General features: G+C 42.1%; 1 protein-coding gene across 1 annotated transcript in view; it reads left to right on the forward strand.

Annotated features, from left to right (window-relative positions):
- The first annotated feature begins 94 nt into the window (after window positions 1-94).
- Window positions 95-26293, forward strand: part of LOC129712999 (progestin and adipoQ receptor family member 3-like) — a 31964-nt gene continuing 5765 nt past the window's right edge. The window contains 6 exon segments of the mRNA XM_055661841.1: window positions 95-133; window positions 135-201; window positions 14116-14320; window positions 17865-18027; window positions 21444-21599; window positions 23199-23396. Of these exon segments, the coding sequence (XP_055517816.1) occupies window positions 110-133; window positions 135-201; window positions 14116-14320; window positions 17865-18027; window positions 21444-21599; window positions 23199-23396 (813 nt within the window). The 5' untranslated portion in view covers window positions 95-109.

Consider the following 26293-nt stretch of genomic DNA (forward strand, 5'->3'; position numbering starts at 1 on the left):
CACAGATGATAAATCTGAGTAAAACATCGTGTATTTTGGAAGGCAAAGATGTGAAGTAAAGTACTCAGGCAGGGTGGAGGCGACTGTGAGAGCCGTGAGGCCCCCCGGTATGTTTGACTCCTGCCCCTCAGGACCAACGGCGCGGGCGCGAGCGCGGCTTTGCAGGATGGCACGGTAATGGAACAATGCAAAATGCACCGGGTAAATTCATCTTATTGATACACCATTGGCTTGATTCCGTTGCAATCTTTATTAAGCAAACGGAAAAAAAACCCCAAAAAGCGAAAAGGAGGTGGCGTTGAGATTGCAATGATGCTGAGTTGATGTGCACCGGCGGGCCGCACTGCGCAGGCGCGCACACGGGGAAGGCGGCCGGTCGGATGGCGCACGCGCGTGGACGGAACAATGCCGGCAACGTGCAGGCGCGGCGACGGGATTGCTCTAGTGCGCATGTGGGAGATGCCGGCAGTGTCGGTAGTGCGCAGGCGCGGTGACGGAGCCGGAGCCGGCAGCGCTTGTCTTGCGGTCATTCATTCAGCGCCGCCGCGGCGAGCGGACCGTCGCTGCTACTTGATGCTTCTTTGCAAAGTCAACAGCCCCAACATGGGGATGGAATACCACCGCCTCTCTAGCAGCACCGTGTAAACAGTGATTATAACCGGACGTTTTAACATGGGATGCGTGCATCTTTCAATTATTTTAGTAAGTAGTGAATATACGATACATTAGGATACAACTTCCTTTATCCCGGAGGGAAATGGTCTGCCACGAGTCAAAATATGCAGTTGCAAGGCATTTAAAGTGTTAAGTGCTTTATAATAATAATAATAATAATAATAATAATAATGAAATGTAAGTGACCAGTTTCTGCACAACATATATATAACAGATGCACAATTTACTATTGTAACTGTCTCTATCCAGCCTCTCACTGTGTAATCTTTTATAACAATACATTATCGTGTTTCTCGCAATTGAAAACGAAATGGGGTTTTTTTTGCGTTGTCAATCTTCAGTGTATCAGGTAGATAAAGTGAATTTGCAATTTAAAACCATGTTTCATGGACAATCTAATTGTCTTTTCAAAGTCTGGGAACAGTTACAGATGCTCGGGAGTATAATCCTGATTCCTGTTACATTCTCCTCCTCCTCTGAAGATGGATCCAGACCTGAAACGTCAACAGTCCATTTACCTCGACAGGTGCTTTCTGACCCAAAATGCCTTCTGTGTGGGAAGGAACTGCAGATGCTGGTTTAAACCGAAGATGGACATAAAAAGTTGGAGTAACTCAGTGGGTCAGGCAGCGTCTCTGGGAAAAAAAGTAATAGGTGATGTTTTGGGTGGAGACCCTTCTTCGGACTGTCAGTTTCCCGCAACACATGTTGCCTGACCCAAAATGTCTTCTGTCAATTTCCCTTCACAGATGCTGCCTGGCTCGTTGGGTTCTTTCAGCAGTTTTTCCTTCCTCCAGGTTCCAGCATTTTCAGTCTCTTGTGTTTTCCATGTTTTCCCCGAGACTGCCAGCATTTTCTCCCACATCTAACAGACCTGTTAAGTGAGCAAACAAAAAACAAAGTCCTGGGAGAACTAAGCACATCAACTAGCATCTGTGAGGGGAAATGGACAAACCGTGTTTCTGCCACGGATGCTGCTTGACAGGTTGCAGTTTTGCTCAAGATTCTTTTGCTCTTTTAGTTGTTAATTGGACACATTATATGATTGCTAGAGTGTAGAATCTGGGAAAGTTATGTGATTGGGGTTAGTGTCATGACTTACTAGCAGCAGGCAGCACAACATGTTTGCAAAGGCAGTACTCAATAGATAAAATAATAAACAAAAATGTTGAATAAAAAAAAAAACAATACAGTGCAAAAACAAGTCAGAAGTCCCTAATGCCGCAAAGTAGTTTGTAGTTTGAAGCTTAGAAGGAGTTCAGGGTGTTCAATAACCTTCTGATTGTTGTGATGCAGCTGTTCTTGTACCTGGACATTAGATTTCCGACTCCTATACCTTCTTCCTGATGGCAGGAGTGAAATGAGTGTGTGGCCAGGGTGGTGTGGGTCCTTGATGATGCTGGCTGCCTTTTTAGCTTGTGAACTAGACGAGCCAAAGGGCGTGTTATGGTGCCGTATATCTGACCTCTAATTTGTACAGTGAAATATAATTTACAAGTGGACAGTCTTTGTATTATATAGCAATTGTTGAAGAGGTTTATATACAACATTGTGTAAATATGATGCAAGTGATTTTCATTTACCACATGTAGAAACTTGATCTTTCATTCAAAAATCACATGTGGTTAAAGTGCCCACTGTCAGATTTTATAAAAAAGGGTATTTTTATACATTTTGGTATCACCATGTTGAAATTACAGCTGTGTTTCTACATAGTCTCCCCATTTGAGGGCACCATAATGTTTGGGACACATGATTTCACAGGTGTTTGTGATTGCTCAGGTGTGTTTAATTGCCTCCTTAATGCAGGTATGAGAGAGCTCTCAGCACCTAGTCTTTCCTCCAGTCTTTCCATCACCTTTGGAAACGTTTATTGTTGTTTATCAACATGAGGACCAAAGTTGTGCCAATGAAAGTCAAATAAGCCATTACGAGACTGGGAAACAAGAATAAAACTGTCAGAGACATCAGCCAAACCTTAGGCTTACCAAAAACAACTGTTTGGAACATCATTAAGAAGAAAGAGAGCATGGGGAGCTTACTAATTGCAACGGGAGTGGCAGGCCAAGGAAGTCCTCCACAGCTGATGACAGAAGAATTCTCTGTAATAAAGAAAAATCCCCAAACGCCTCTTCGACAGATCAGAAACACTCTTCAGGAGTCAGGTGTGAATTTGTCAATGACCACTGTCTGCAGAAGACCTCGTGAACAGAAATACAGAGGCTACACTGCAAGATGCAAACCACTGATTAGTCGCAAAAATAGGATGGCCAGGTTGTCAAGAAGTACTTAAAAGAGCAACCACAGTTCTGGAAAAAGGTCTTGTGGACAGATGAGACGAAGATTAACTTATATCAGTGATGGCAAGAGCAAAGTATGGAGGAGAGAAGGTACTGCCCAAGATCCAAAGCATACCACCTCATCTGTGAAACACGGTGGTGGGGGTGGTGTTATGGCCTGGGCATGTATGGTTGCTGAAGGTACTGGCTCACTTATCTTCATTGATGATACAACTGCTGATGGTAGTAGCATAATGAATTCTGAAGTGTATAGACACATCCGATCTGCTCAAGTTCAAACAAATGCCTCAAAACTCATTGACCGGTGGTTCATTCTACAGCAAGACAATGATTGCAAACGTACCGCTAAAGCAACAAATTAGTTTTTCAAAGCTAAAAAAATGTCAATTCTTGCGTGCCCAAGTCAATCACACGTTCTGAACCCAATTGAGCATGCCTTTTATATGCTGAAGAGAAAACTGACTGAGACTAGCCCCCAAAGCAAGCATAAGCTAAAGATGACTGCAATACAGGCCTGGCAGAGCATCACCGGAGAACACACCCAGCAACTGGTGATGTCCATGAATCGCAGACTTCAAGCAGTCAATGCATGCAAAGGATATGCAACAAAATACTAAACATGACTATTTTCATTTACATTACATTTCCGTGTCCCAAACATTATGGCACCCTGAAATATGGGGGGGGGGGGGGACTGGGACTATGTATTGTACTATGTACTAAAACACTGCTGTAATTTCTACATGGTGAAACCAAAATGCATAAAAATGGCTTTTATTGAAATCTGACAATGTGCACTTTTACCTCACGTGCTTTTTTTTCTATTACAAATCTCAAATTGTGGAGTACAAAGGCAAATAAATAAATGATAGGTCTTTGTCCCAAACATTATGGAGGGCACTGTACTCGTTCAGCTGTGCAGGAAGAAATTCTGAGTTGAGGTGAGAGGAACCTGCTGTAAAAAGACAGATTGGTAGCATAAAACGGCTAGCACTGTTTCATAGTTTACTTTATAGACCTCTTTGCAAGTGCCACAAATCACTATTGGATTTATTTAACTTCTAACCCATATTTTTCCCTTGATAACTCGCTTGGAAAATAAGAAAATAGGTCAAATGTTGTAAGTTTATATGCATTGGCGTTATCTGACCCCTCTCTGCCTTTTCAGCAGTTTGGTCAGGTTATCTCAGGTTAGAGAAGGAAGATTGGATTTCTTTCTCTTGGATTTGTTTTGTTTAACAAATTGTGTTCAGTTGTGATCTGTCTTTGTATTCAACTTGAAATGTGAAATGCCCATACTGGATATAAGCCAGTAGGAGTGCATTTGAATTATTGTTTCCTAATTCTTTCCGAGCTTATTGTCCCAGAGCCTGGAGTCAGTTACAAAGCAGCATTTCTTGCCTTGACCTCGGAAATAGTTAGAGAGCAAAATGTTTTTTTGGCTTTTACAGAGTTTAGTTTAGCTTGGAGAAACAGCACAGGAATGGACCCTTTGGCCCACCGAGTCCGCGACAACCAGCGAACTCCATACACTAACACTATCCTACACGCACACCGGGAACAATTTACCATTATACCAAGCCAATTAACCTAAAACCTGTACGTCTTTGGAGTGTAGAAGGAAACCGCAGATCCCGGAGAAAACCCACGCATGTCACAGGGAGAACGTGCAAACTCCGTACAGACAGCACCCGTAGTCGGGATCAAAACCAGATCTCTGGCGCTGTGAGGCAGCCACTCTACTGCTCTGCCACTGTGCTGCTTATTAAATACAAAATTGAATACATAAATTTGATTGATTGAAAAATATTTTTTTCATAAACTAAACCGATGGAGGATTGGATCATGTAGTATCTGTGGAGGAAACTGTGACAGACAGAAGTATGTCTCAGTCTGAAGAAGGGCCCCAACCTGAAATATCGTCTGACCATTTTCCACCACAAATGCTGCTTACCTGGCCTGCTGAGTTCTTCCAGCAATTTATAGTTCAAATGTTTTAAATATCTATTATATTTTGAAATGCTATTCAGGGTATTAAAATTCCTTTAGATAGAGTCGCACAGTGTGCAATCAGGCCCAACTTGCCCACGCAGACAAACATGCCTCATCTGCTCTAGTCCCACCTATGGGCATTTAGCCCATTTCCCTCTATACCTTTCCTATCCATGTTTCTGTCCAATTGTGATAATACCTTTCTCAGCTACCTCCATCACCAGCTCGTTCCATATATCTACCAACCTTTGTGTGAAAAAATATGTTGACCTTCAGGTTCCTATTAAATCTTTCCCCCCCTCGCCTTAAACCATAAAATAAAATTATTTTTTATGGAGTAATGTTCGCCATGTATTTATTATCCCACTTTAAAAATTCAGACCTCGTAGAATAAAGTATCATCATTTCAGAGCACTTGACAGCAGGAATGTTTTTAAGTAGTAATTTCCTCTATCAGAATAATTAGTAACTATTGCAATGTGGAGGAAAGATGAATGGCTATCCAGCCTTCAGGATTTCTCCAATTGTTGTTTGAAAAACCAAGACGCTAGCCAGAATTTGGAACTGAGTATCATGTAGAGGACAAAATAACACACTTGCGGAAAGATGATCGGGCTAGTTCTTCTTGCGCAATCCTTCTCTGCCTCAATGGTGTTAAACAATTGGGCGTGTGCCTCTTGAAATGTGCTATCTATATGCTTCACTGATGTAGGAAGCGATACAAGATCTGTTGCTCAAGTGCCAGAACGTAGACTTCCTCCTTGCGGTTGAAGGACCTGAACCGTGACGGATGGTTGTGTTGATCCTGGATTTATCAACTGGATGTGCATTCAATAAAGCAGAGTGCCATGCCACTAGCTGTTAGAATGTAACCCAAACTTACCAATAAATGAATGTTTGCCCCTGATCCAGCCAAGCAGAATCAAAACAGTCACTAGCTACAAAAGATAGACACAAAAAGCTGGAGTAACTCAGCAGGTCAGGCAGCATCTCTGGAGAAAAGAAATAGGTGAAGGCAACACCCTTCTTCAGACTGAGAGTCAGGGGAAAGAAAGATATGCAAAACAGTGACGTTCATCAAGGAAACGGTCCATAGGAGGCCATGGGCTGGTGTTAACCAATTATACAAACCAGCTCCTTCCCTTCTGTCTTGAGTGAAGTCTGGATGTTCTCCTTATGATCACACTGGTTTTCTCCGGGTGCTCCATTTTCCTTTCATGTCCCCAAAATGTGCACATTGGTCAGTTAGTTGCTCACTGTGAATTATCCATAGTTTAGGTAAGACGTTGATGGGAATGTGATGAAATAAAATGCGTTGGCTTAGAATTAGTGTAAAAATGTGTGGTTGATGGTTGGCCAGTTTTTGTGTTCTAGCTGTCCGGGATTTTCCCGTCCTATCATCACCTTTTATCTCCCTTTTTCACATTGCTTCCAGGTTCTGGAATTGAGGGCTCTCTCTGGAATTACTGTAACCCTCTCACCCACTCTGCTGCTCTGTTCTTGAACCCTCTCAGCTCCCTGCTCCCATTCCGCCCGCTCACAAAGTAAGCTGAGGAGAAACATTGTGAAACTAAAGCTACAAGAAAATGGCAATTCTGAGCAATTACTCGGATTCAGATTCAAACTTTATTGTCATTGTGCAGTGTACAAGTACAGAGACAACGAAATGCAGTTCGCATCTCCCCAGAAGTGCGAACACAGAATAATGGAACAGTAAAATATATATATGTATATACAGTAGCAGTAGTGCAATTTTCAGAGGGGGGGGAGTTCAGTCACTGGGGGAAGGAGTGTCTGAGGGGGGGGGGGGGGGGGGGACTGGCAATCACCAAGGTGCAGAGTTAAGTAGGGTAACAGCCGCAGGGAAGAAGCTGTTCGTGAACCTGCTGGTCCGGCAACGGAGAGACCTGTAGCGCCTCCCGGATGGGAGGAGGGTAAACAGTCTGTGGTTGGGGTGAGAGCAGTCCTTGGCGATGCTGAGCACCCTTCGCAGACATCGCTTGCTCTGGACAGACTCAATGGAGGGGAGTGAGGAACCGGTGATGCGTTGGGCAGTTTTCACCACCCTCTGCAGTGCTTTCCGGTCGGAGACAGAGCAGTTGCCATACCATACTGTGATACAGATAGTGAGGATGACAGCGTTTTCCCTTCTATTATTTATTATGTAAAATAATATGTGTGTTATGATTGTGTTTATAATTTGTTTGGTTGTTTTGTTGTTCCGCGAGCATTGCCACTTTCATTTCACTGCACATCTCGTATGTGTATGTGACAAATAAACTTGACTTGACTTGACTTGATGCTCTCGATGGCGCAGCGGTAGAAGTTCACCAGAATCTGAGGAGACAGATGGACTTTCTTTAGTCTCCTCAGGAAGAAGAGATGCTGGTGAGCCTTCTTGATCAGTGTTGGGGTATTGTGGGTCCAAGAGGTCATCAGAGATGTTGACCCCCGGAAACCTGAAGCTGGAAACGCGCTCCACCTCCATCCCGTTAATATGGATGGGGGAGTGCGTGCCACCCATAGACCATCTGAAGTTTCACTGTTCTGAGGTGCTCGGGAAATGGATTCACTGGAAATCAGTATGGCATAGTAATTCAAAGCAGCACATTAAAGCCAAGCCTGGATATAATTTAGTTTTTTCACATAAATTAAAGCAAATAAAAAAAGTCTTAATTGCTAAACTAGTCTGCAGGTAAGGACATTATTTGTTTCCATGCTGATGAGTGGCTGCTTTCTCTTATTTTACAAACACTATCCTAGTCTTGATGTTGAAGCAATCACTAATTGTCGATGATTCCAGCTTCATTTTAAGTTTGCCCAGTTTCACTGTTATAATCAAATTTTATGATCTGAAAGAAGTTACTGTTTTCTGATTTGTGCTAATCCTCATCTTGTGACGACCATAATCCAATTAAATGTTTCATAAGAGACTGGGTAGCAGTCCCAGCCATCTTGCACTTGGGCAGAGTTGATCAACATCCTATACTACAGAGACCACAGTTTGCAAAGATTGTGACCCCTGAGATTCAGAAAGAAGATCTTAAAATGATCCGATTGTGACATTAATAACAGTGTGCATTCATGTAATTTCTTTTAACATAGAAAATCGTCCGTGGCACTTCAGCAGAACATAATCAGACAAAAGTCAACACTTTGTACTTCCGTACTTGAAGCAGAGATTGAACAATGGAGTATTGTTATTCCACAGTGAGCTGGACCTCAAAACTTGTGAGTGATCATCATGAATACAGTGTCAAAAGGGCAACAAAAGGAAAATATTATTGCAAAATTATTTATTTGATAGAGCTTTTTATATATGTGAGAGAATTCCAGCAGTGTGTATGTGTTGAACAGGAAGGGAATGAGATGATGGTTTCCCTGATAACCTTAGTGGCTGGACTATAATAAGGAATGGGTGGTGAATATTTCTGCACCAGCAACCCTTTTACACTGAGAAGGAATGCTCTGCACTTCCATGGTTCTGCTCACACGAGTTTCCCCGGTGAAATTAATATATAAATATTTCAGGAGCACAGTCGGGAGTCTCATTACTATTTAAGCCTGAGGTTGAGTGGATCTAATTTTTTGTAAACCTGTTTTGTTATCTTAATGTAATTACGGGTCTTGTAATGTTAACCGTGGGAAGTATAATATCATCTGGTGGAGACTCGCACTAGCTTCAAAGGTGGGTTATTTTGCTTGTTTCAGACTTGAATTAGGAATCACTTTAGGAAGAACGTCAGGAATTTAATGAGCAACTCTAGACTATTTTCACTTTTATTAAAAAGGGTACTGAGGCATTGATGTAGGTGCAAAGCTTTTCCAATTGCTTGCTATCAAATTAAATCAGATCACACTGAATACGAGTAGAATCAAGCCACACGCAACATTGCAAAGAGAATCAGAGTGTAGAATATAGTTTTACAGCATTGGAGTGTTACATTTCCAGAGGAAAAAGTCCAATGACTGCATTGAAGTAGGTTGGAAGATTGGAACTATGCCCTAGCTTCTGGGTGGACCATTCAGTAGTCTGGTAAGAGGGGAAGATGCTGTTCCTGAGTCTGGTGGTGCACACTTTCAAGGTTTTGTCCTTCCTCGTCTCCCCTCACCTGTCGGGGATTGACTGGAGTGAAAAAGGAAATCATGGGAATTTTTGAGGTGAACAGCATAAATTCTTGCAAGGTACAGATAGATACACCTGGAAGGAACTGAGGGATATTTTGATGGGATTAAATGAGAAGAGGCTTTTGTACACAACAGTAAAGACCTGTTGGCCAAAATAGTCTGTAAGCCTTGCAAAATGTGTGAACTTTTAACGACTGCAAAATATAATCCATTTTTCCATCGCACTAAAGCTGCAACCTAAATGCACCTTAATGCGCATCATCTTTTTGTGACTGCAGGATCTTTTTTTTTTAATTGAAATAACATTTTTGATTCATGTTAAGTCTCCCTGCAGAATGATATAAATATTCACATTATGTGGAGCCTTATCTTTTAAATAATTACAATTAGTCCAATAACTTGTTCCGAAAATGATGTTGCATCATTATGCAGCAATCTAGAATACTTAAGGCTTTATCTGATTAGTTTACAGATGGCTTCCTGTAATGTGAAGCTTTCCGTTATATATTTTGATCAGATAAATGGAGTTTAGTTCAGAGATGTATTCGGCCCATTGAATCCACGCTGACCATCAATGGCACTTTCACACTAGTTTAATGTTATCCCACTTTCTCATCCGATCCCCCGCAGTGCTTGAAGCAATTTACAGAAGTCAACTAATGTAAAAACCCTCGCTTCTTTGGAAAGTTTTGAAATTTTTCAACCAACAGCTCCTTTATTTCACCACTTCCTTTAAAACCCACCAAACAGGACATTATGATCTGGTGACATTTGTCTTTAGTTCTATTTTTTACAAACACTATAGCCCTTGTGATAGGGATTGTTAAACTTATATCATACTATTTGAAGAAACATAGAACTGCAGATGCTCATTTACTAAGGAATGGCACAAAATGCTCAGCGGGTCAGGCAGCATTCCTGGAGATCATGGATAAGTGACGTTTTGAGTTGGTGCCCTTCACCAGGGCTGAAGAAGTGTCTGGTGATGCCCAACCCAAAACATCACCTATCCATGTTCTCTAGGGATGCTGCTTGACCCATTGAACTACTCCAGCATTTTCCGCATTTTTTGTATTGTATTTTTTGTCCCACACATAGATTAGCTACCCTTTTCCTTTTTGTATATACAGAGGCGCCCTTTCTATTTGTTTATATATATATTATGTGCCAGGATTCCACCATCAATGTTCTCCCTCGGTAACTGTTTGTCTTGTGCTGCTGGTAAAATTCCCAGATCTCTGGTCTAGCCATTTCAACATAGCACGCTCTCATTTTTAATTTAATATTTTCCCCTATCTCCTGTGATAACTTCAGATAGTCCATCTTTCTCATGGGATCCTCTTTCTTTCTATTTGGGATAAATGTGCAAAGACCTTGCAGTCCAATGGCAATTCGGACACACATCATTGCAAGAGGCTGCAGAGAGTGGTAGACTCGACCCATTACATCACACACACTACCCTCCCCAGCATCAAAAGCTTCTACTTGTGATGCCGCCTGAAGGTGGCATTTGGCATCTATCATCAAAGTTCCTGACCACCTGGGCCATTCCCATTTCTCACTGCTACAATAGGGCAGGAGGTACAGAAACCTGAGGTCCCATGCCACCAGATGCAGGAATATCTTCTTTCCAACAACCATCAGGTTATAGCGTGGAAACAGGCCCTTTGGTCCAACTTGCCCACACCGACCAACATGCCCCAGCTACATTACTCCCACCTGCCTGCATTTGTCCCATATCCCTCTAAACCTGTCCTATCCATATAACTGTCTAAATGTTTCTTAAATGTTGCGACAGTCCCTGCCTCAATCATCTCCACTGCCAGCTCGTTCCATGCAGTAAGTTCCTCGTTCCAAAGTTCCATTCCTTTGTGTGGAAAAAGTTATCTCTCAGATTCCTATTAAATAATTTCCCCTTAAACCTTGGTCTTCTGGTCCTCGATTTTCCCTACTATGGGCAAGAGAGTAAAGATTATTGAACTAACCTGCACAAACCTAATCCTACATTAGCAATGGAACATGATGGACCACCTCTTGCACTGGTATTTAGTTAGTTTTGCACAATATTTTTATTTTTACTGTTTGTGTATTAATGTGTAACTTATGTTCTTGAGTGTCATCTGAGTCTATGTGCCTGTGATGATACTCCAAACACGGTATTTCATTGCTCCTGTGCCTCACTATACTGATGCACATCACAATAAACACTTGACTTGAAATCAGGTCTGTATAATCTATAGATGGTAGATGTTCTGGGCGAGGAAATGGAAGCATTGTGTATCAATACCAATTTTATGAAATAGTGCAGACAACATTTTGTGCCTTAAGAGATCGTACAATACATGGTGAAAATCTTTCTAACGGTTGTGGACGAGGTTAGTACCACCAGAAAATTGTCCGAAGAAGTTGTCCCGACCTGAACCCCCATCTAATTTGTGTTCTCCAGAGATGCTGCCTGACTCGCTAAGTTACTTCTGAGCTTGATGTTTCTTTTGTAAACCAACATCTGCAGTTTCTTATGTCTCCACTACTAGAATTCTAATGGTTAACATAACTTAATGTCGCTGTTTCTTTTTGTACTTTGTGGCAAGTTTAAGCAGAGGTTTCACAGGCACATAAACATGTAGGGAATGGAGAGAAATGGATGAAGTCCAGACAGATGGGATTAGTTTTATTTGGCAGCATAGTTGGCTCGGACATTGTGGGCCAAAGAGCCTGATCTAGTGGAGTTCTGTTCTTTGTTCTCTGTAAAATCTGAGCATTGTTTGTCCAGAGCATAATGAATTATATATGAACACTAAGGAACACTATTAATCACAAGCCATATACTCATTCCAGGGATTGCAGAACATACAAATGTTTTAATAGAGAATATTATGGAAGATTCATATCATACAGCTTCGTATCTTTTCATAATTTTTGAATGGAGGGATATGGGTTAGGTGCAGCTAGAATAGTGATGGTCTTTGCAACATGTTTGGCACAGATATGTGCTAAAGGGCCTGTTGCTGTACTGTTTTATGTTTTATTATGCATCGTTATGTTAATTGAACAGAATAACAATATTCAAAAAGCAAAAAATGAAATGGAAATAAAAACAGTAAATACTGGCGATACACAGCAGGAAGAGCAGCATCCGTGGAGGGAGATGCATTGTCCTGAGCAATAGTTTTTTTTTAAATAGTTTTTTTTATCAGAACTGGAAAAAGTGAAAGACCAAGTATGTTTAAATTGGAGAGATGGGGGGGGGGGGGGGGGTGAACAAACACCAGGGGAAGTCAATGATAGGGGTAGAAATCAGGATTGTCCAGGTGACACAAATACTGTGGTTGCCTTATCGTAGAGGGTGCTAAGGGTTTGTTTATCATGGTTGCTCTGTGTGAGGGGTGGAAATAGAAGGATGTGAATTGAGTCCATGGGGAGGATGAAAATGTGAGGTGCATATCGTAGCAGCTGTTTGAACTCAGGAAATGCTGGCAGTGCTCAGAGGTTAGTGTAGCATCTAGGGAGAGACAAATCGAGTTAATGTTACAGGTTCTGTACCTGCAATGTTAATGTTCTGACCTGTCGTCAGAGCGAGGCAGTTTGAACATGAGCATGGAAGGGTGGAGATCTGCAATTGCGGAATTCTGTAATGAGCCCCTAGGGCTGAAATGTGGCTGGATGGAAGATGAGATCCGTAATTGAAAATATTGCAACAACTTCCATCTTCACGTGATGGAAGCTCAAGGAGCACAATGTCATCATCTACCTGTGCATATTACAGCCCTTTTTAACTTCAAACATTTAAGATAGCCTGTTTAAGAAGGAACAGCATACGCTGGAAAATCGAAGGGAGACAAAAATGCTGGAGAAACTCAGCGGGTGAGGCAGCATCTATGGAGCGAAGGAAATTTAACATTTAAATAACATTTAAGGTAGCCTTTCCAGTTGGCCAGTTGGACATCTACCGGTAACATTTAACTTCGTATTTTCACTCGCCACAGTTGCCACCTGATGGTACTGAGTATTTCCATCATTGGGCAGTTCCTTGTTTCTCCAGTTTTCTGTGTTCTGCATCTTGACAGTTGCAGCTTTCATTTCATTTCCTTCCTGCTCACTGATTTTCCTCTTGCAATCCTCCAGAGAGAGTAGCGATGATTAGTGAGCATTCCACACCCTCCCTTCGAGACACCAACAGCAGTTTGGTCCAACCGTTATCAGATATCAAGGTCAAACCTGCACCTGATTCAACAAGAGCTCTCATAACGATTCTCAAGAGCTTGAAACTCCATCTCACGAGCAGAGTTCAGACACCGTCGATAACAACTTCCCTATTCACTGCCTCCTCCCCTCCACTAACGAGCCCCTGGACCCTGAGGTAACTGTTTTCGTGAATAACAGGCCCCATACCAGCGCTGTCTTTTTGTGTAAACCAGAATTTGCAGTTCCTTGTTTTTTGCTTTTAAGATAAAACGTGCTTGTTTCTTCACTTTCTCACAAAAGGTCACAAATCTGAGAAGTTAAAATCGAGTTTAATTTAGCTTGTTATTGTCACGTGTGCCAAGGTACAGTAAAAACCTTTTTGTTGCGTGCTATCCAGTCAGCGGAAAGACAATACATGATTACAGTCGAGCCACTTACAGTGTTTTGATACGTGATAAGGGAACAACGTTTAGTGCAAGGTAAAGCCAGCAAAGTCCGCTCAAGGATAGTCCGAGTGTCTCCTAATCTATTTCTCCTTCCTCAAATGCCGCGTGACCCAGGACTATATTTTCATTTTCCAAGATGAGTTACTCTTAACACTTTTTTGTAAACCAGAATTTTCAGTTCTTTGTTTCTACTTTTAACATAAAACATGCTTGTTTCCTCGCTTTCAGTTCCCACAAGGTCATAAACCTGAGGTTAAAATCTATTTCTCTCTCCACAGATGCCGCCTGACCCAGGGCAATATTTTCTTTCTCCACTTTTACTTTGGAGATTACTTTGTTTGGATTTGATATTACTTTAACAAAATATTTACCTGCCATCTTTTCTTTAGATTTAGGTTGTCAACACAAGATGACTCATAATATCCTGAAGAGTTTACATCGAGTTGAACTTGGTGGATACAACTACTGGCCACTCTTTTCACAGATTGGAATTCGTCTTTACAACTATGAAGAAATCCCAACCTTTCTAAAAGGCAATCCTTACATTACCGATGGGTATAGAGCTTACTTGCCATCAAGTTTATGCATCAGAAGGTATGCTTGCGTTGCCACAACTTTCAGAAATATTGATACGAATCTGCAGATTTAATCCTGAGTAGCACCACTTAGGGGCCTAGAGTGCCACCCTGCATGTTGGCGCAGTGGGAGGGTTGTTGCCTTACAGCACCAGTGGCCCTGGTTCGATCCTGACTACGGGTGCTGTCTGTACAGAGTTTGTACATTCTCCCTGTGACCTGTGCGGATTTTGTCTGGTTTCCTCCCATGCACCAGAGATGTACAGGTTTGTCGGTTAACTGGCTTGGTAAAATTGCAAATTGTCCCCAGTGTGTAGGATAGTGTTCCTGTGCGGGGATCGATAGTTGGCATGGACTCGGTGGGCCGAAGGGCCCGTTTTTGCGCTGTATCTCTAAAACTAAAAACATAAAACAAAAAACTGAGTGTGTGAGCATTCACAGTTGAAGTTGAGAAGAATTTACAGATCAAATCATGTAACCGTCTCACTACTGTTAGTTGTGAATGCCTACAGCTTTATTTCCTAAACAGACCTCCTCTAACTGTCTTTGTCCAACGGCTCTGACCTTCCACTGTGCTATTCTGAGCAAGTTCTTCAATCTGTGACATTTCCTCACACACCCAGCCACATCCCATCAGTAGTTATTGCGACGCTAATGTATGATTTTTCTTTGCCGCTTAAGCAAGGCCCCCCCATTTCATCAGCTTCTAGACTGGACAGAGGGGCACTGCAGGATTTTCATCAGTTTAGCAGTTTAACATTGATGTTGGATGCACAAGAAGAGTGGCACAGCGAGTAGTGCTGCAGCCTCACAGCTCCAGCGACCCAGGATCAATCCTGACCTCGGGTGCTGTCTGTGGGCAGTCTGCACGTTCTCCCTGTGACCACGTGTGTTCCCCGAGTGCTCTGACTTCTGCAGCCCAAAGTTGTGTGGGTTGGCAGGTTATTTGGCAATTTGTGAATAGCGCCTGGTGTGTAGGTGAATAGTGTAATCTGGGGAAGCTGTTGGTAAGGTGGGAGGAATAAAATGTGTTTAATGAGAATGCGTGGGAGAAGGCTGGCACAGCGGCTGACGGGTTTATGCACTACTGCATGCCGTAAAACCAGATTAATAAATGAAATGAATGCAGTAAATATCTAGTCATCATCATTTGACAAACTGGAGCACTGCAGTACCAGTATGTGGTGGGGAGAGGTCAGGATGGTGGAGCTACAGAACCTTGGCAATGACCGAACACCGCCTTGACTAATTAATGCATTTGGTTAGCTGGCATCTAACATATCCAGAGCATGCCGGGAAGGAAAGCTTTTCCTGAAGTCAAGTGCTGCAGATTGATGGAATCTGAAACAAAAGCAAATTGGTGGAATCTACAGCTGATTTGGCAGCCAGAGAAAGTAATGGGCCAAAGACATTCACTCAGCAATGAAATTAATTATTGAGGGTGGGTTAAAATTTAATTCTTTATTAAAATTTAATTTCATCTCTTACCGAAACTACTAGATCAGAAACTTGTCCAATTTAACACTTTAACAAGAACAACAAATATTACTTAAATAAAATGCCGCAAAGTGTCGGAGTAAGTCGGCAGGTCAGGCAGCATCTCTGGCGAACATGGATCGCCGATGTTTTGGGTCTGAAGAAGGGGTTTAACCTGAAACGTAATTAATTTATCCATGTCCTCCAGAGATGCTGCCTAACACGCTGAGTTATTCCAGCACTTTGTAGCCTTTTGCCTATTAGCCAACATCTTTGGTGCCTTGTTTCTACATTATTTTTATTAACGTGGTTTCTTTTATTATTGTCACATGTAGCGAGGTACAGTGAAAAGCTTCTGTTGCGTGCTGTCCAGTCAAGGAAAAGACAGTCAAGCCGTCCACAGTGTACACATGGTGGATAAAGCGTGCACCATTTTAGTGCAAGATAAAGTCCGATTAAAGATATTTCAAAGGCCTTCAGTGACTTGTTCATCCTTTGAGCATTGCTGACAAGATCTAGATTTACTGACCGTGTCTAATAGTCTTTGAGAAGGTGGTGCTCAATGCTATCTTAAAGTGCTGCTTGCACTTTGTATCTGAAATAATAATTCTAGCATTTCGACCCTGTGACAATGAAGGGCTTGTGGCGTCTAAGACAATGTCAACCTGTAGCCAAAGCTGCAGTTGGTGGCTTGCCCTGATCCTCCAAGTTCATGGGTTTGGGAGCCACTGTTGGAATACCCTCGGCAAGACCCTGCAGTGCATCTTGTAGATGACACACACCTGCGAGTTGAAATATATTTTACGTGGGAGGATGGATTACCAGCCTGCTTGAGTTATTTCGTAGGTGGTACATTCTTTGCAAATCCTAGACAAAACTGATTCGTATTCAGCTGGTGGATTTTTAGAACATTGTCATTCTTTATTATAATTTGCTGCCACTTTTTTAAAGACCAGTTAATGCTTTTCCAATGATAGCTCTTAAACAGGGAAGGAGCAGGTAGTAATTAAAATCTAAAGAAGGAACAGATGCTGCGCCTTACCCATTGAGTTCTCGCAGCTCTTTGTGTTTTGCTCCAGATTCCAGTGTCTGCAGTACTTTGTGTCTCGTGATACAAATCTTCATTGTTTCAACATAACAACATATGTTTTATCTGCTGCCTCTCAGTGGCGAATCTTGGCTGTGGCGAAGAAGCACGATCATAGTCGTTAGTGAGACCGCATTTAGAATATTGTGTTCCGTTCTGGGCACCATGTTATAGGAAAGATATAGTCAAGCTTGAAAGGGTTCAGAAAAGATTTACCAGGATGTTGCCAGGAATAGAGGGTGTGAGCTATAGGGAGAGGTTGAGTAGGCTGGGTCTCTATTTCATGTAGCGTAGGAGGATGAGGTCATATCTTATGGAGGTGTACAAGATCATGAGAGGAATAGATCGGGTAGATGCACAGAGTCTTTTACCCAGAGTAGGGGATATCGAGGACCAGAGGACATAGGTACAAGGTGAAGGGGAAAGGATTTAATAGGAATCCGAGGGGTAACTTTTTCACACAGGGTAGTGGGTGCATGGAACAAGCTGCCAGAGGAGGTAGTTGAGGCTGGGATTCTCCCATCGTTTATGAAACAGTTGGACAAATACATGGATAGGACAGGTTTGGAGGGTTATGGGCCAAGCGCAGGCAAGTGGGACTAGGGTAGCTGGGACATTGTTGGCCGGTGTGGGTGAATTGGGCCGAAGGGCCTGTTTCCACACAGTATCACTCTATGACTAGTCATGGCTATGAAACCAAGCCCAGCCCTCAACCATGTATGTTCTCTCCCCCCCCCCCCCCCCCCCCCCCCCCCCCCCCCCCCCCCCCCCCCTGTGCAAGTAGTTTGCTGGAATTTTCAACATTTCGTATCACTAGAAGGGAATTGTAATAATTATTTGTTCTCCTAAATGTCCTTTATTTGAGAATGTGGGAAGTTTGAATACAAAGTATCTCTCCTGACCACAAAATGCATTTATCTAATCTGATTTTTGCAACATTCGAATGTTACAAGTGTGTATTTCACTGACATTATTGTGTTTTCGATCCTTTTGAAAATAGCCTCTTTGTTTTGTCCAACGAGAGTGTGAATATATGGAGCCACTTGCTGGGGTTCCTGTTGTTCTTCCTCATGGGTCTACATGATACGTGCTTCCTGTTGCCATCGTCAAACAGCACCAGGGATGACTATGTTGTTTTTATTATTTTTGGCTTCTGTTTCCAGGTGAGTCACTTTTATTTTTTTTTTTAAACGGTAAAAGTTGAAAGGAGGCTGGATGGGAGAAGGGAAAAAGTGACAAGAATTACAAGTGTATACTTGAAGCCGGCGCAGTGGTGCAGCTGGTAGAGCTGTTCTTTCACAGTGCGAGAGACCCCGGTTAGGTCCTGACCTCGGAGGATGTCTGCGTGGAGTTAGCATGTTCTCCCTGTGACCATGTGTGTTTCTCCAGGTGCTCTGGTTTCCTCCCACATCCCAAAGGCGTGCGAGTTTGTAGCTTAAGGACCTCTAGTGTGTCAGGAGTGGATGTAAACGTGGGAGAACCTAGAACCAGTGTGAAGAGGGACACAAAATGCTGGAGTAACTCAGCGGGTCAGGCAGCATCTCTGGAGAAAAGGAATAGGTGATGATTTGGGTCGATCACCCTGCTTCAGACTGGAGTTTGAAGTTTTCTATTTTGTGTCTATCTTTGGTGTAAACCAGCATCTGCAGTTCCTTCCTACTCCTAGGACCATTGTGAACGGGTGATCAGTTGTCAGCATGGACTCGATGGGCTGAAGGGCCTGTTTCCATGATATATCTTCCCACCAATCATCATCAGTGCCGTATCATCACTGTATCCCTGATCTTGAGCATGCTGAGTGGATACAGACAGCATGCAGAAAATGGGTCACTTTGTTAGCACGGACACTGGGCATTTCCTGAATGTTATTATTGCCCTAATTTACCATCAATTCTTATGATCTACAATTCTGTATCTTGTGTCAATTTCTGGACACCAGAGAAAAAAGGTTCAGATTTATTATTGTAATGTGCATTGTGGTACGGTGAAAAGCTTTATTTTGCATGTTTATCAAGCAGATCGGATAATACTCTACTTAACTACAGTCAAGTTAAACTTGAGTACAATGGGTTTAGCAATGGGGAATGTACAGAGTGCAGAACAAAGTACTCAGCATTGCAGCACATCAGTTTGCCTAGATAGGGTCCAATGTCCACAATGGGGTGGAGGTGAGTTGGACAGTAAGTATCCTAGCTTATGGAAGGTCCTTTTCACATAAAGGGTGGTAGGTGTATGGAATGAGCTGCCAGAGAAGGTAGGTGAGGCAGGTACAATCGTACCATTTAAGAAACATTCAGAGAGGTGCATGGTTAGGACAGGTTTAGAGGCATATATGGGCCAAACGCAGGCAGGTGGGATTAATGTTGGCCGATGTGGGCAAATTGGGCATTGGAGCCAGTTTCCACGTTGTAAGACACTGTGACTTTATGTCCATTCAGAAACCACCATGGCTTTGGAAAAGTGTAGGCATAGAGGAGATATATTCAGCTGATATATAACAGGAACAGAGTTCAGTGGAGAGGTCAGGATTGTTCAACATGGAGTGAGTAACTTGAGAGGAGAATTAGTTGCGATATTCAAAACCATGATAAAGTGGATGGGGGAGAAAACTCTCAGTAACCAAAAGACGTATTTGCGATCGTTGGCCAAAGAACCAGTTGCAGTTTTTTTTAAATAATTTGATACTTCTGGAATCCATTGCCTGAAAATATGATGGAAAAATTAACTATGAGTATATATTTTCTAAAGGGAAGAATAAAGCTTTTTAGTGCGAGCAATAGTTTAGAGATACAGCATGGAAACAGGCCCTTTGTCTGATCAAGTCTGCATCGACCATCGATGACCCATTCAAACTAGTTGCATGTTATCCCACTGTCCACTCCCTACACACTAGGGGCAAATTATAGAAACCAATCAACCTACAAACCAGAAGATAGGCACAAAATGCTGGACAGCGGGACAGAACTCAGCGGGACAGGCAGCATCTCAGGGTAGAAGGAATGGGTGACACTTTGGGTCGAGACCCTTCTTCAGACTTAATGAGAAGAAGGGTCTGGACCCAAAATGTCACCCATTACTTCTCTCCAGAGATGCCGCCTGTCCCGCTGAGTTACTCCAACATTTTGTGACTATCTTCGGTGTAAACCAGCATCTGCAGTTCCTTCCTATCTACAAACCAGCACGTCTTTGAGATGTGGGAAAAATCAGAACAGCCAGAGGAAACCCATGCCTCACAAGGAGAACATGCAAACGCCTCACAGACAGCTCCCGAGGTCAGGTTCGAGTCCGGATTTCTGGCACCGTGAGGCAGCAGCTCTACCAGCTGCACCACCGTGTCACCCTAAATAGTTGCAACTTGTTAAAAAAAGATGGTAGTCCATTTATTTGTGCTATGATTTAGTTAGCCCTCATTTTGTTCAAAATCAGTTGGGAGTGGTAATATTGTAGTATTTGTGGATAAGGTTTCATCTGACTGACCCAAAATTCATAGTAACATTTTAAACTAATTATTTACATTTATTTTTAATTGTATTCTTTGTCCAATAAAACAGATGTTATGTGGCATTGAGATTCCATTTATTGAATTAAACAATGTAACAAACACAAGAAGGGTCTATCCAGAGATGCTGCCTGTCCCGCTGAGTTACACCAGCATTTTGTGTCTACCTAACAAACTCAGGAATGACTCTAAACATAGTTGACTAGCACCTTCATGCCATTCCGCCTTTCGTTGATTACTTAACTAACAAATGGGTCCTTGAAGCAGAATAATGCAGTAATAATTTATGTTTTGCCAATCATAACTATCATGTTTTAACCCTTGACGGAGGTGTCCATGACAAGAAGGCTTGGATTTAAAGTAAGGGTGTAATTTAGTGGGTACTGGAGAAGGGATATGCAGAGGGTGATTGTAAATCTGGAATGTGCACAATGAAGGTTGGTGAAGGAGACTTTTCTCACTTCAGAAGCATTTAGATGAGCACTGGAAACACCGTGGCATAGATAGCTATGGACCAGGTGCTGAAAAATAGTAGTAGTATATAGATAGATTGATGACAGACTCGTAGGTCAAAGGGTCCCAGTTTCCAGGCTGTTTTACTCGGTGAATAGTGAAATGTGGAGAGGATGTTTCCACTGTTGGGAGAGTCTAGGACTAGAGGTCTTAGCCTCAGAATTAAAGGACGTTCCTTTGGGAAGGAGACGAGTTGGAATTTCTTTAGTTAGAGGGTGGTGAATCTATGGAATTCTTTGCCACAGAAGGCAGTGGAGGAGACTCCTCTCACTGCACTTCAGAAGCATTTAGATGAGTACTGGAAACACCGTGGCAAAGATAGCTATGGACCAGGTCAATTAATATTTTTAAGGCAGAGCTAGACAGATTCTGGATTAGTGCGGGTGTCAGGGTTTAAGGGGAGAAGGCAGGGGAATGGGGTTAGGAGGGAGAGATCGATCAGGCATGATTCAATGGCGGAGTAGACATGATGGGCCGAATGGCCTAATTCTGACCTAATTCTATAATTTATGACCTCATGTGACACTTACCAGTGTATCACTCTAAGGAGTTTGCTTCCATCCACAGTTCTGCATGCTCTGCTCCGCGGGCTATCACCTCTTCTGCTGCCACCACTCCGAGAAAACCAGCCAGCAGTGGCTTGCCCTTGACTATGCTGGGGTCTCAGTAGGAATGTTGGGATGCTACGTCCCAGGAGTCTTTTATGCCTTTTATTGTGCCGAGGTAAGTCTTTTATTGTCCTTTGTAAATCATAAGTAATTGTTGGTGTATTTAAAAAGTATATACTATAAATAAATGTCCAGCAACAAGTGGGATATGTGAATAGAGTGAAATTAGACCTTTGGATGTCCAATGATATAATATGGAATACAGTGTATATAATGTAGTATATGCAAGTCTCTATACAAGAGTGGCACGGTGGAGTAGTGGTAGAGTTGCTGCCTTACAGCGCCAGAGACCCGGGTTCGATCTTGACTACGGGTGCATGTCCACACATAGTTTGTACGTTCTCACCCTGACCTGCATGGGTTTTTTCCTCTGTGTACTTCAGTTTCCTCCCACACTCCATAGACGTACAGGTTTGTAGGTTATTTGGCTTGGTATAAATGTAAAATTGTCCCTAGTAGGTTCTAGGCTTGTGATAATATACGGGAATCGGTGGTCAGTGTGGACTCGTTGGGCCGAAGGGCCTGTTTCCACGCTGTATCTCTAAAACTAAAAAACTAAATGGTATACAGATTTCTCACCATTTGGACCTTAATTCAAATCCATCTCAGACCAATGAGGTAAATGTTCTCTGCATATGATCACTAGAAATGATCACATGTAGATAATTAGCATGATGGAAACGACCTTATAGTTTATGGAAAGGTAGTGTCATTATTCTGCCTCAAAATATTCCCCCTCAGTGTGAAGGGCGATGAGCTTGAATAAATTAGTTTGGTGAAGTTAATTCAAAATTGAATCCAATGACCCTGTATAGAGTGAATAAAATATTTTAACATCAGATTAATAACTGGAATAAAGGGAAAAAAGGGAAATAAAATGCAGCATTTCAAATTATTATAAATACACATACTCATTAATATTAACCGGTGCTAACAATAAATTAACTATTTAAAATCAACCCTTTTAAAACTAAAATTTGCAGATGTTTCTGAATTGTTTGACCAAAGAAGGTTGGTATTGAACAGATAATTGATCCAGAGTTGGCCAATGACTAGATGTACATCAACTGACGATAATGTTCAGAATGCAAACGTAATTGTACTTAAAACTCATCAAACAGGGAATCAACCAAAGTAATTTTGAGTGCAGGATCTATAAAACATTGGTTACATTTCTGTCACAGCTAAAAGGGGTTTTGCTCAGATTCTGCTTTGTAATTGTATAGTTACTGTGATGTTAATGTGTTATTAAGCATGAGCTTAATATGTTTAGTTTTTTTGAGCATCTAATGCCAGGTAGAGAAGTTAGTGGTGTATAAAGAACATTTTAGAAATTGTCACACACAAATGACTATGGAGTATTTTAAGAAAGAGCTGCAGATGCTGGAAAAATCGAAGGTAGACAAAATGCTGGAGAAACTCAGCGGGTGAGGCAGCATCCTTGGAGTGAAGGAATGGATGACGTTTTGGGTTGAGACCCTTCTTCAGTCTGAAGAAGGGTCTCGACCCGAAACGTCGCCTATTCCTTCGCTCCATATATGCTGCCTCACCCGCTGAGTTTCTCCAGCATTTTTGTCTACCACAGAGAATTTTTGAAATGAGAGCCGCCCTCTGGCTCTGTAATTATATGCCTTTTCTTGCCTTCTCAAAGCAGTACTGGAGACAAGTGTACCTGATAACTGTGCTGGCCATGATAATTGTGATGTTCCTCACGCAAATCCATCCACAGTACGCCTCTCAACATTGCCACAAGCTACGCATTCTGCTCTTCTGTTTCATCGCTGCCTATGGAGTAATCCCCACAGTTCACTGGATATTTCAGAACGGCGGTATAGGGGAGCCTGTTGTCAAGGTAGGAAAGACTCCACAGCAGTTCCAACTGCTGTTGCTCTGGGCACTGCGGTTTTATGCTAGGCCTCCAGATTTTGCAGTTATAGTGATAATGAAACTGTCGGCATTTGCTACGTTCCACTGCAAAATTGACAGCAACATCTGCATTGTTAACAGCTGTATTTCAGAAGTTGCTGTTTGTGTGTTACCCTGCTCAAATAGAGGATGATTTTAAGCCGCTATAGGTTGAAATCTGATTCAATAGACCATAGGTGCAGGAGTAGGCCATTTGGCCTTTCAAGCCAGCACCGCCATTCAATGTGATCATGGCTGATCATCCCCAATCAGTTCCCCGTTCCTGACCATCTCCCCAGGAGTAGGCCATTTTTAAAGCCCTATCAGCACTCTCTTGAAAGCATCCAGAGAACCATCTCCACTGCCCTCCCCGGCAGAGAATTCCACTTCTCCGCCACTCTCTGTGACTGAAAAATTGTTTCCTGTCTCCTCTCTCTTGAAAGCATTGCAGAGAACCTGCCTCTGTGGCCCTGAGGCAGAGAATTCCACAACACTCGGGACTGTCTGTGCCTCTAAAGTGTTTCCCAAGCCCTTCTAACAATCTTATATTTTTAATGAGATTGGCCTCTCATGGTTCTGGACTCCAACATCGTGTACAAGCCCAGCTGCTCCAAAGTGTCCAAGCATATTAACAATCCTATATCCCGGGAATTGAGATTAAACCTACTTTCTAAACTCTATATGTACAAGACCCAAATGTTTGTGCTAGCAAGCATCACAATGCCCAGCTGGGGGACCACAACTGCACACAATACTCCAGGTGTGGTCTCACTAGAGCTCCGTACAACTGCAGAAGATTCAATTCATGGAATTAACAAAAATGCGGACTTGTAAACCTACGCTATTTCACTCAATAGCAAGAATGACCGTGCTCAAATTAGTTTTGACCACAACTGCACACAATACTCCAGGTGTGGTCTCACTAGAGCTCCGTACAACTGCAGAAGATTCAATTCATGGAATTAACAAAAATGTGGACTTTTTGTGCAATATTTTCACTCTTAAGAAAAACAGTGCTAAAAGTTGAGTTTTGTTCAATTGCTTGTAACTTTTTTAATCGCATAGTATAATCCATGTCAAATATCTCTCCAGCACTTTTTAAAAAGCAATTTAACTTGTAAAGTTTAAATCTTTGTGAATAATTTCCAAAATAATGAAATTTTGCTTTTAACATTCATATTCCACTTTCTGCTATATTTAAGCAAATGCCTCAGCATTAACATCATTCTCTATAAAATACTTAACAAACTTAGCTGAACATTAGAGGAATACCTCTTGTGGTCAAGGATAATTTTTCTATAGTGTGATTGGTTTCTGAGCCCTCCTGAAGACATTACTGTTGTAGATGCATGTGATCAGGTGAAAAAATGTAATTGATGTTAGAAAAAAGGAACTTAACCCCTAGAGCGATCTCTAGATCTTAGTGGGCAAAAATGCTGGAGAAACTCAGTGGGTGAGGCAGCATCTATGGAGCGAAGGAAATAGGCGATGTTTTGGGTCTCGACCCGAAACGTCGCCTATTTCCTTCGCTCCATAGATGCTGCCTCACCCGCTGAGTTTCTCCAGCATTTTTGTCTACCTTCAATTTTCCAGCCTGCAGTTCCTTCTTAAACTCTAGATCTTAGTGCACATCTTTCTTTCTGCATGGGCAACTGCCAAATCCAAGCCATTCCCAAAAGATTACAGAGGAGGATTGTTCTGTTTCGAGTTGTCTCATTTCTCACTGGTCTCAGGATCACTATTTTATGCCCCTGCTGGAAAGTACATTCTGCATTGTGTATAAATTTGTCAATTTGTTTAGGTTTGGTTGAAATTGGAATCTAAAATAATTAAAAAGTCACAGATTTGGAAACAAAGTTTTTTTTTTTTTGTCATGAATCGAAATTAACCAAAAGCAGTAATTAAGCTCAGGATTTACGAAGACAACCTGCCACCAGTTGTATGCTCATGAATAGCAGTTTGAGGCTTGGCGCTAAACTTACTTAAGTGTTACCAACTAAACGTTACTGTTCTTTGTTTGAGAGCAAATAAAGGCCACTTTCTAGAATATCGCAGAGTAGTATATCTCAACTCTCTTCTGAGACTCCTGCCATCACACAAGCCACTCTTTCTCTGTGAAACAAACAACAGAAAAACAGAGGTAAAATCTCCACGTCCCCAGTTGCAGTGCTGTGCCTCCAGCCAAGCTAATCCGATGTGCGCATACACAGGGTTTTCCCCATTAAATGTAATATCTTCATGCTTAGTACGGTTTGCATGAAGCAATATGATGCTGATAATAGCTGATTTCTCATTGAAGGGATGTGGGCTTTGCAGGCAGCCCCAGCATTTAATTGCTCATCCCTAATTGCTTTTGAGGAGGTGGTGGTGTTACAACCTTGAAGCGCTGCAGTCTCGCAGGTGTGGATGTACCACAATGCTGTTAGAGAGAGTGCTCCAGGGCTTTGATCCTTTGTTGGTGAAGAAAGGTGATATATTTCCAAGTCGGGAAGGTATGTGCTTGGGGATGGCAGCTGCCAGGAGATGGCATGAAGCAGCGGTTGTAGATGAGCTGCCTGTTAAGATAGTCCTTAATAAATAATCCATCCTCGATGCAAAAAAAAGTGCCAAATCTCATTTGATGTGGGAGTTTATTTGATAACAGTTTTGATTAGTTGGTGGCACCTCAACAAAGGGACAGGTTGATCCTCAGAGCAGTGAAATGTTTGAGGGGTAATCAAGACTTGTGATGCATGGGCATCTAAAATGATGAAGTTATTGTGACAACCAATCATTTACTAATAGGTCAGTATTAATTCATCTTCCACTCTTTCTTTCAGAAATTTTAAAACATTTCAAAACAAT

This window comes from Leucoraja erinacea, chromosome 34 (assembly GCF_028641065.1).
Source record: "Leucoraja erinacea ecotype New England chromosome 34, Leri_hhj_1, whole genome shotgun sequence".
NCBI classification, from domain to species: domain Eukaryota; kingdom Metazoa; phylum Chordata; class Chondrichthyes; order Rajiformes; family Rajidae; genus Leucoraja; species Leucoraja erinaceus.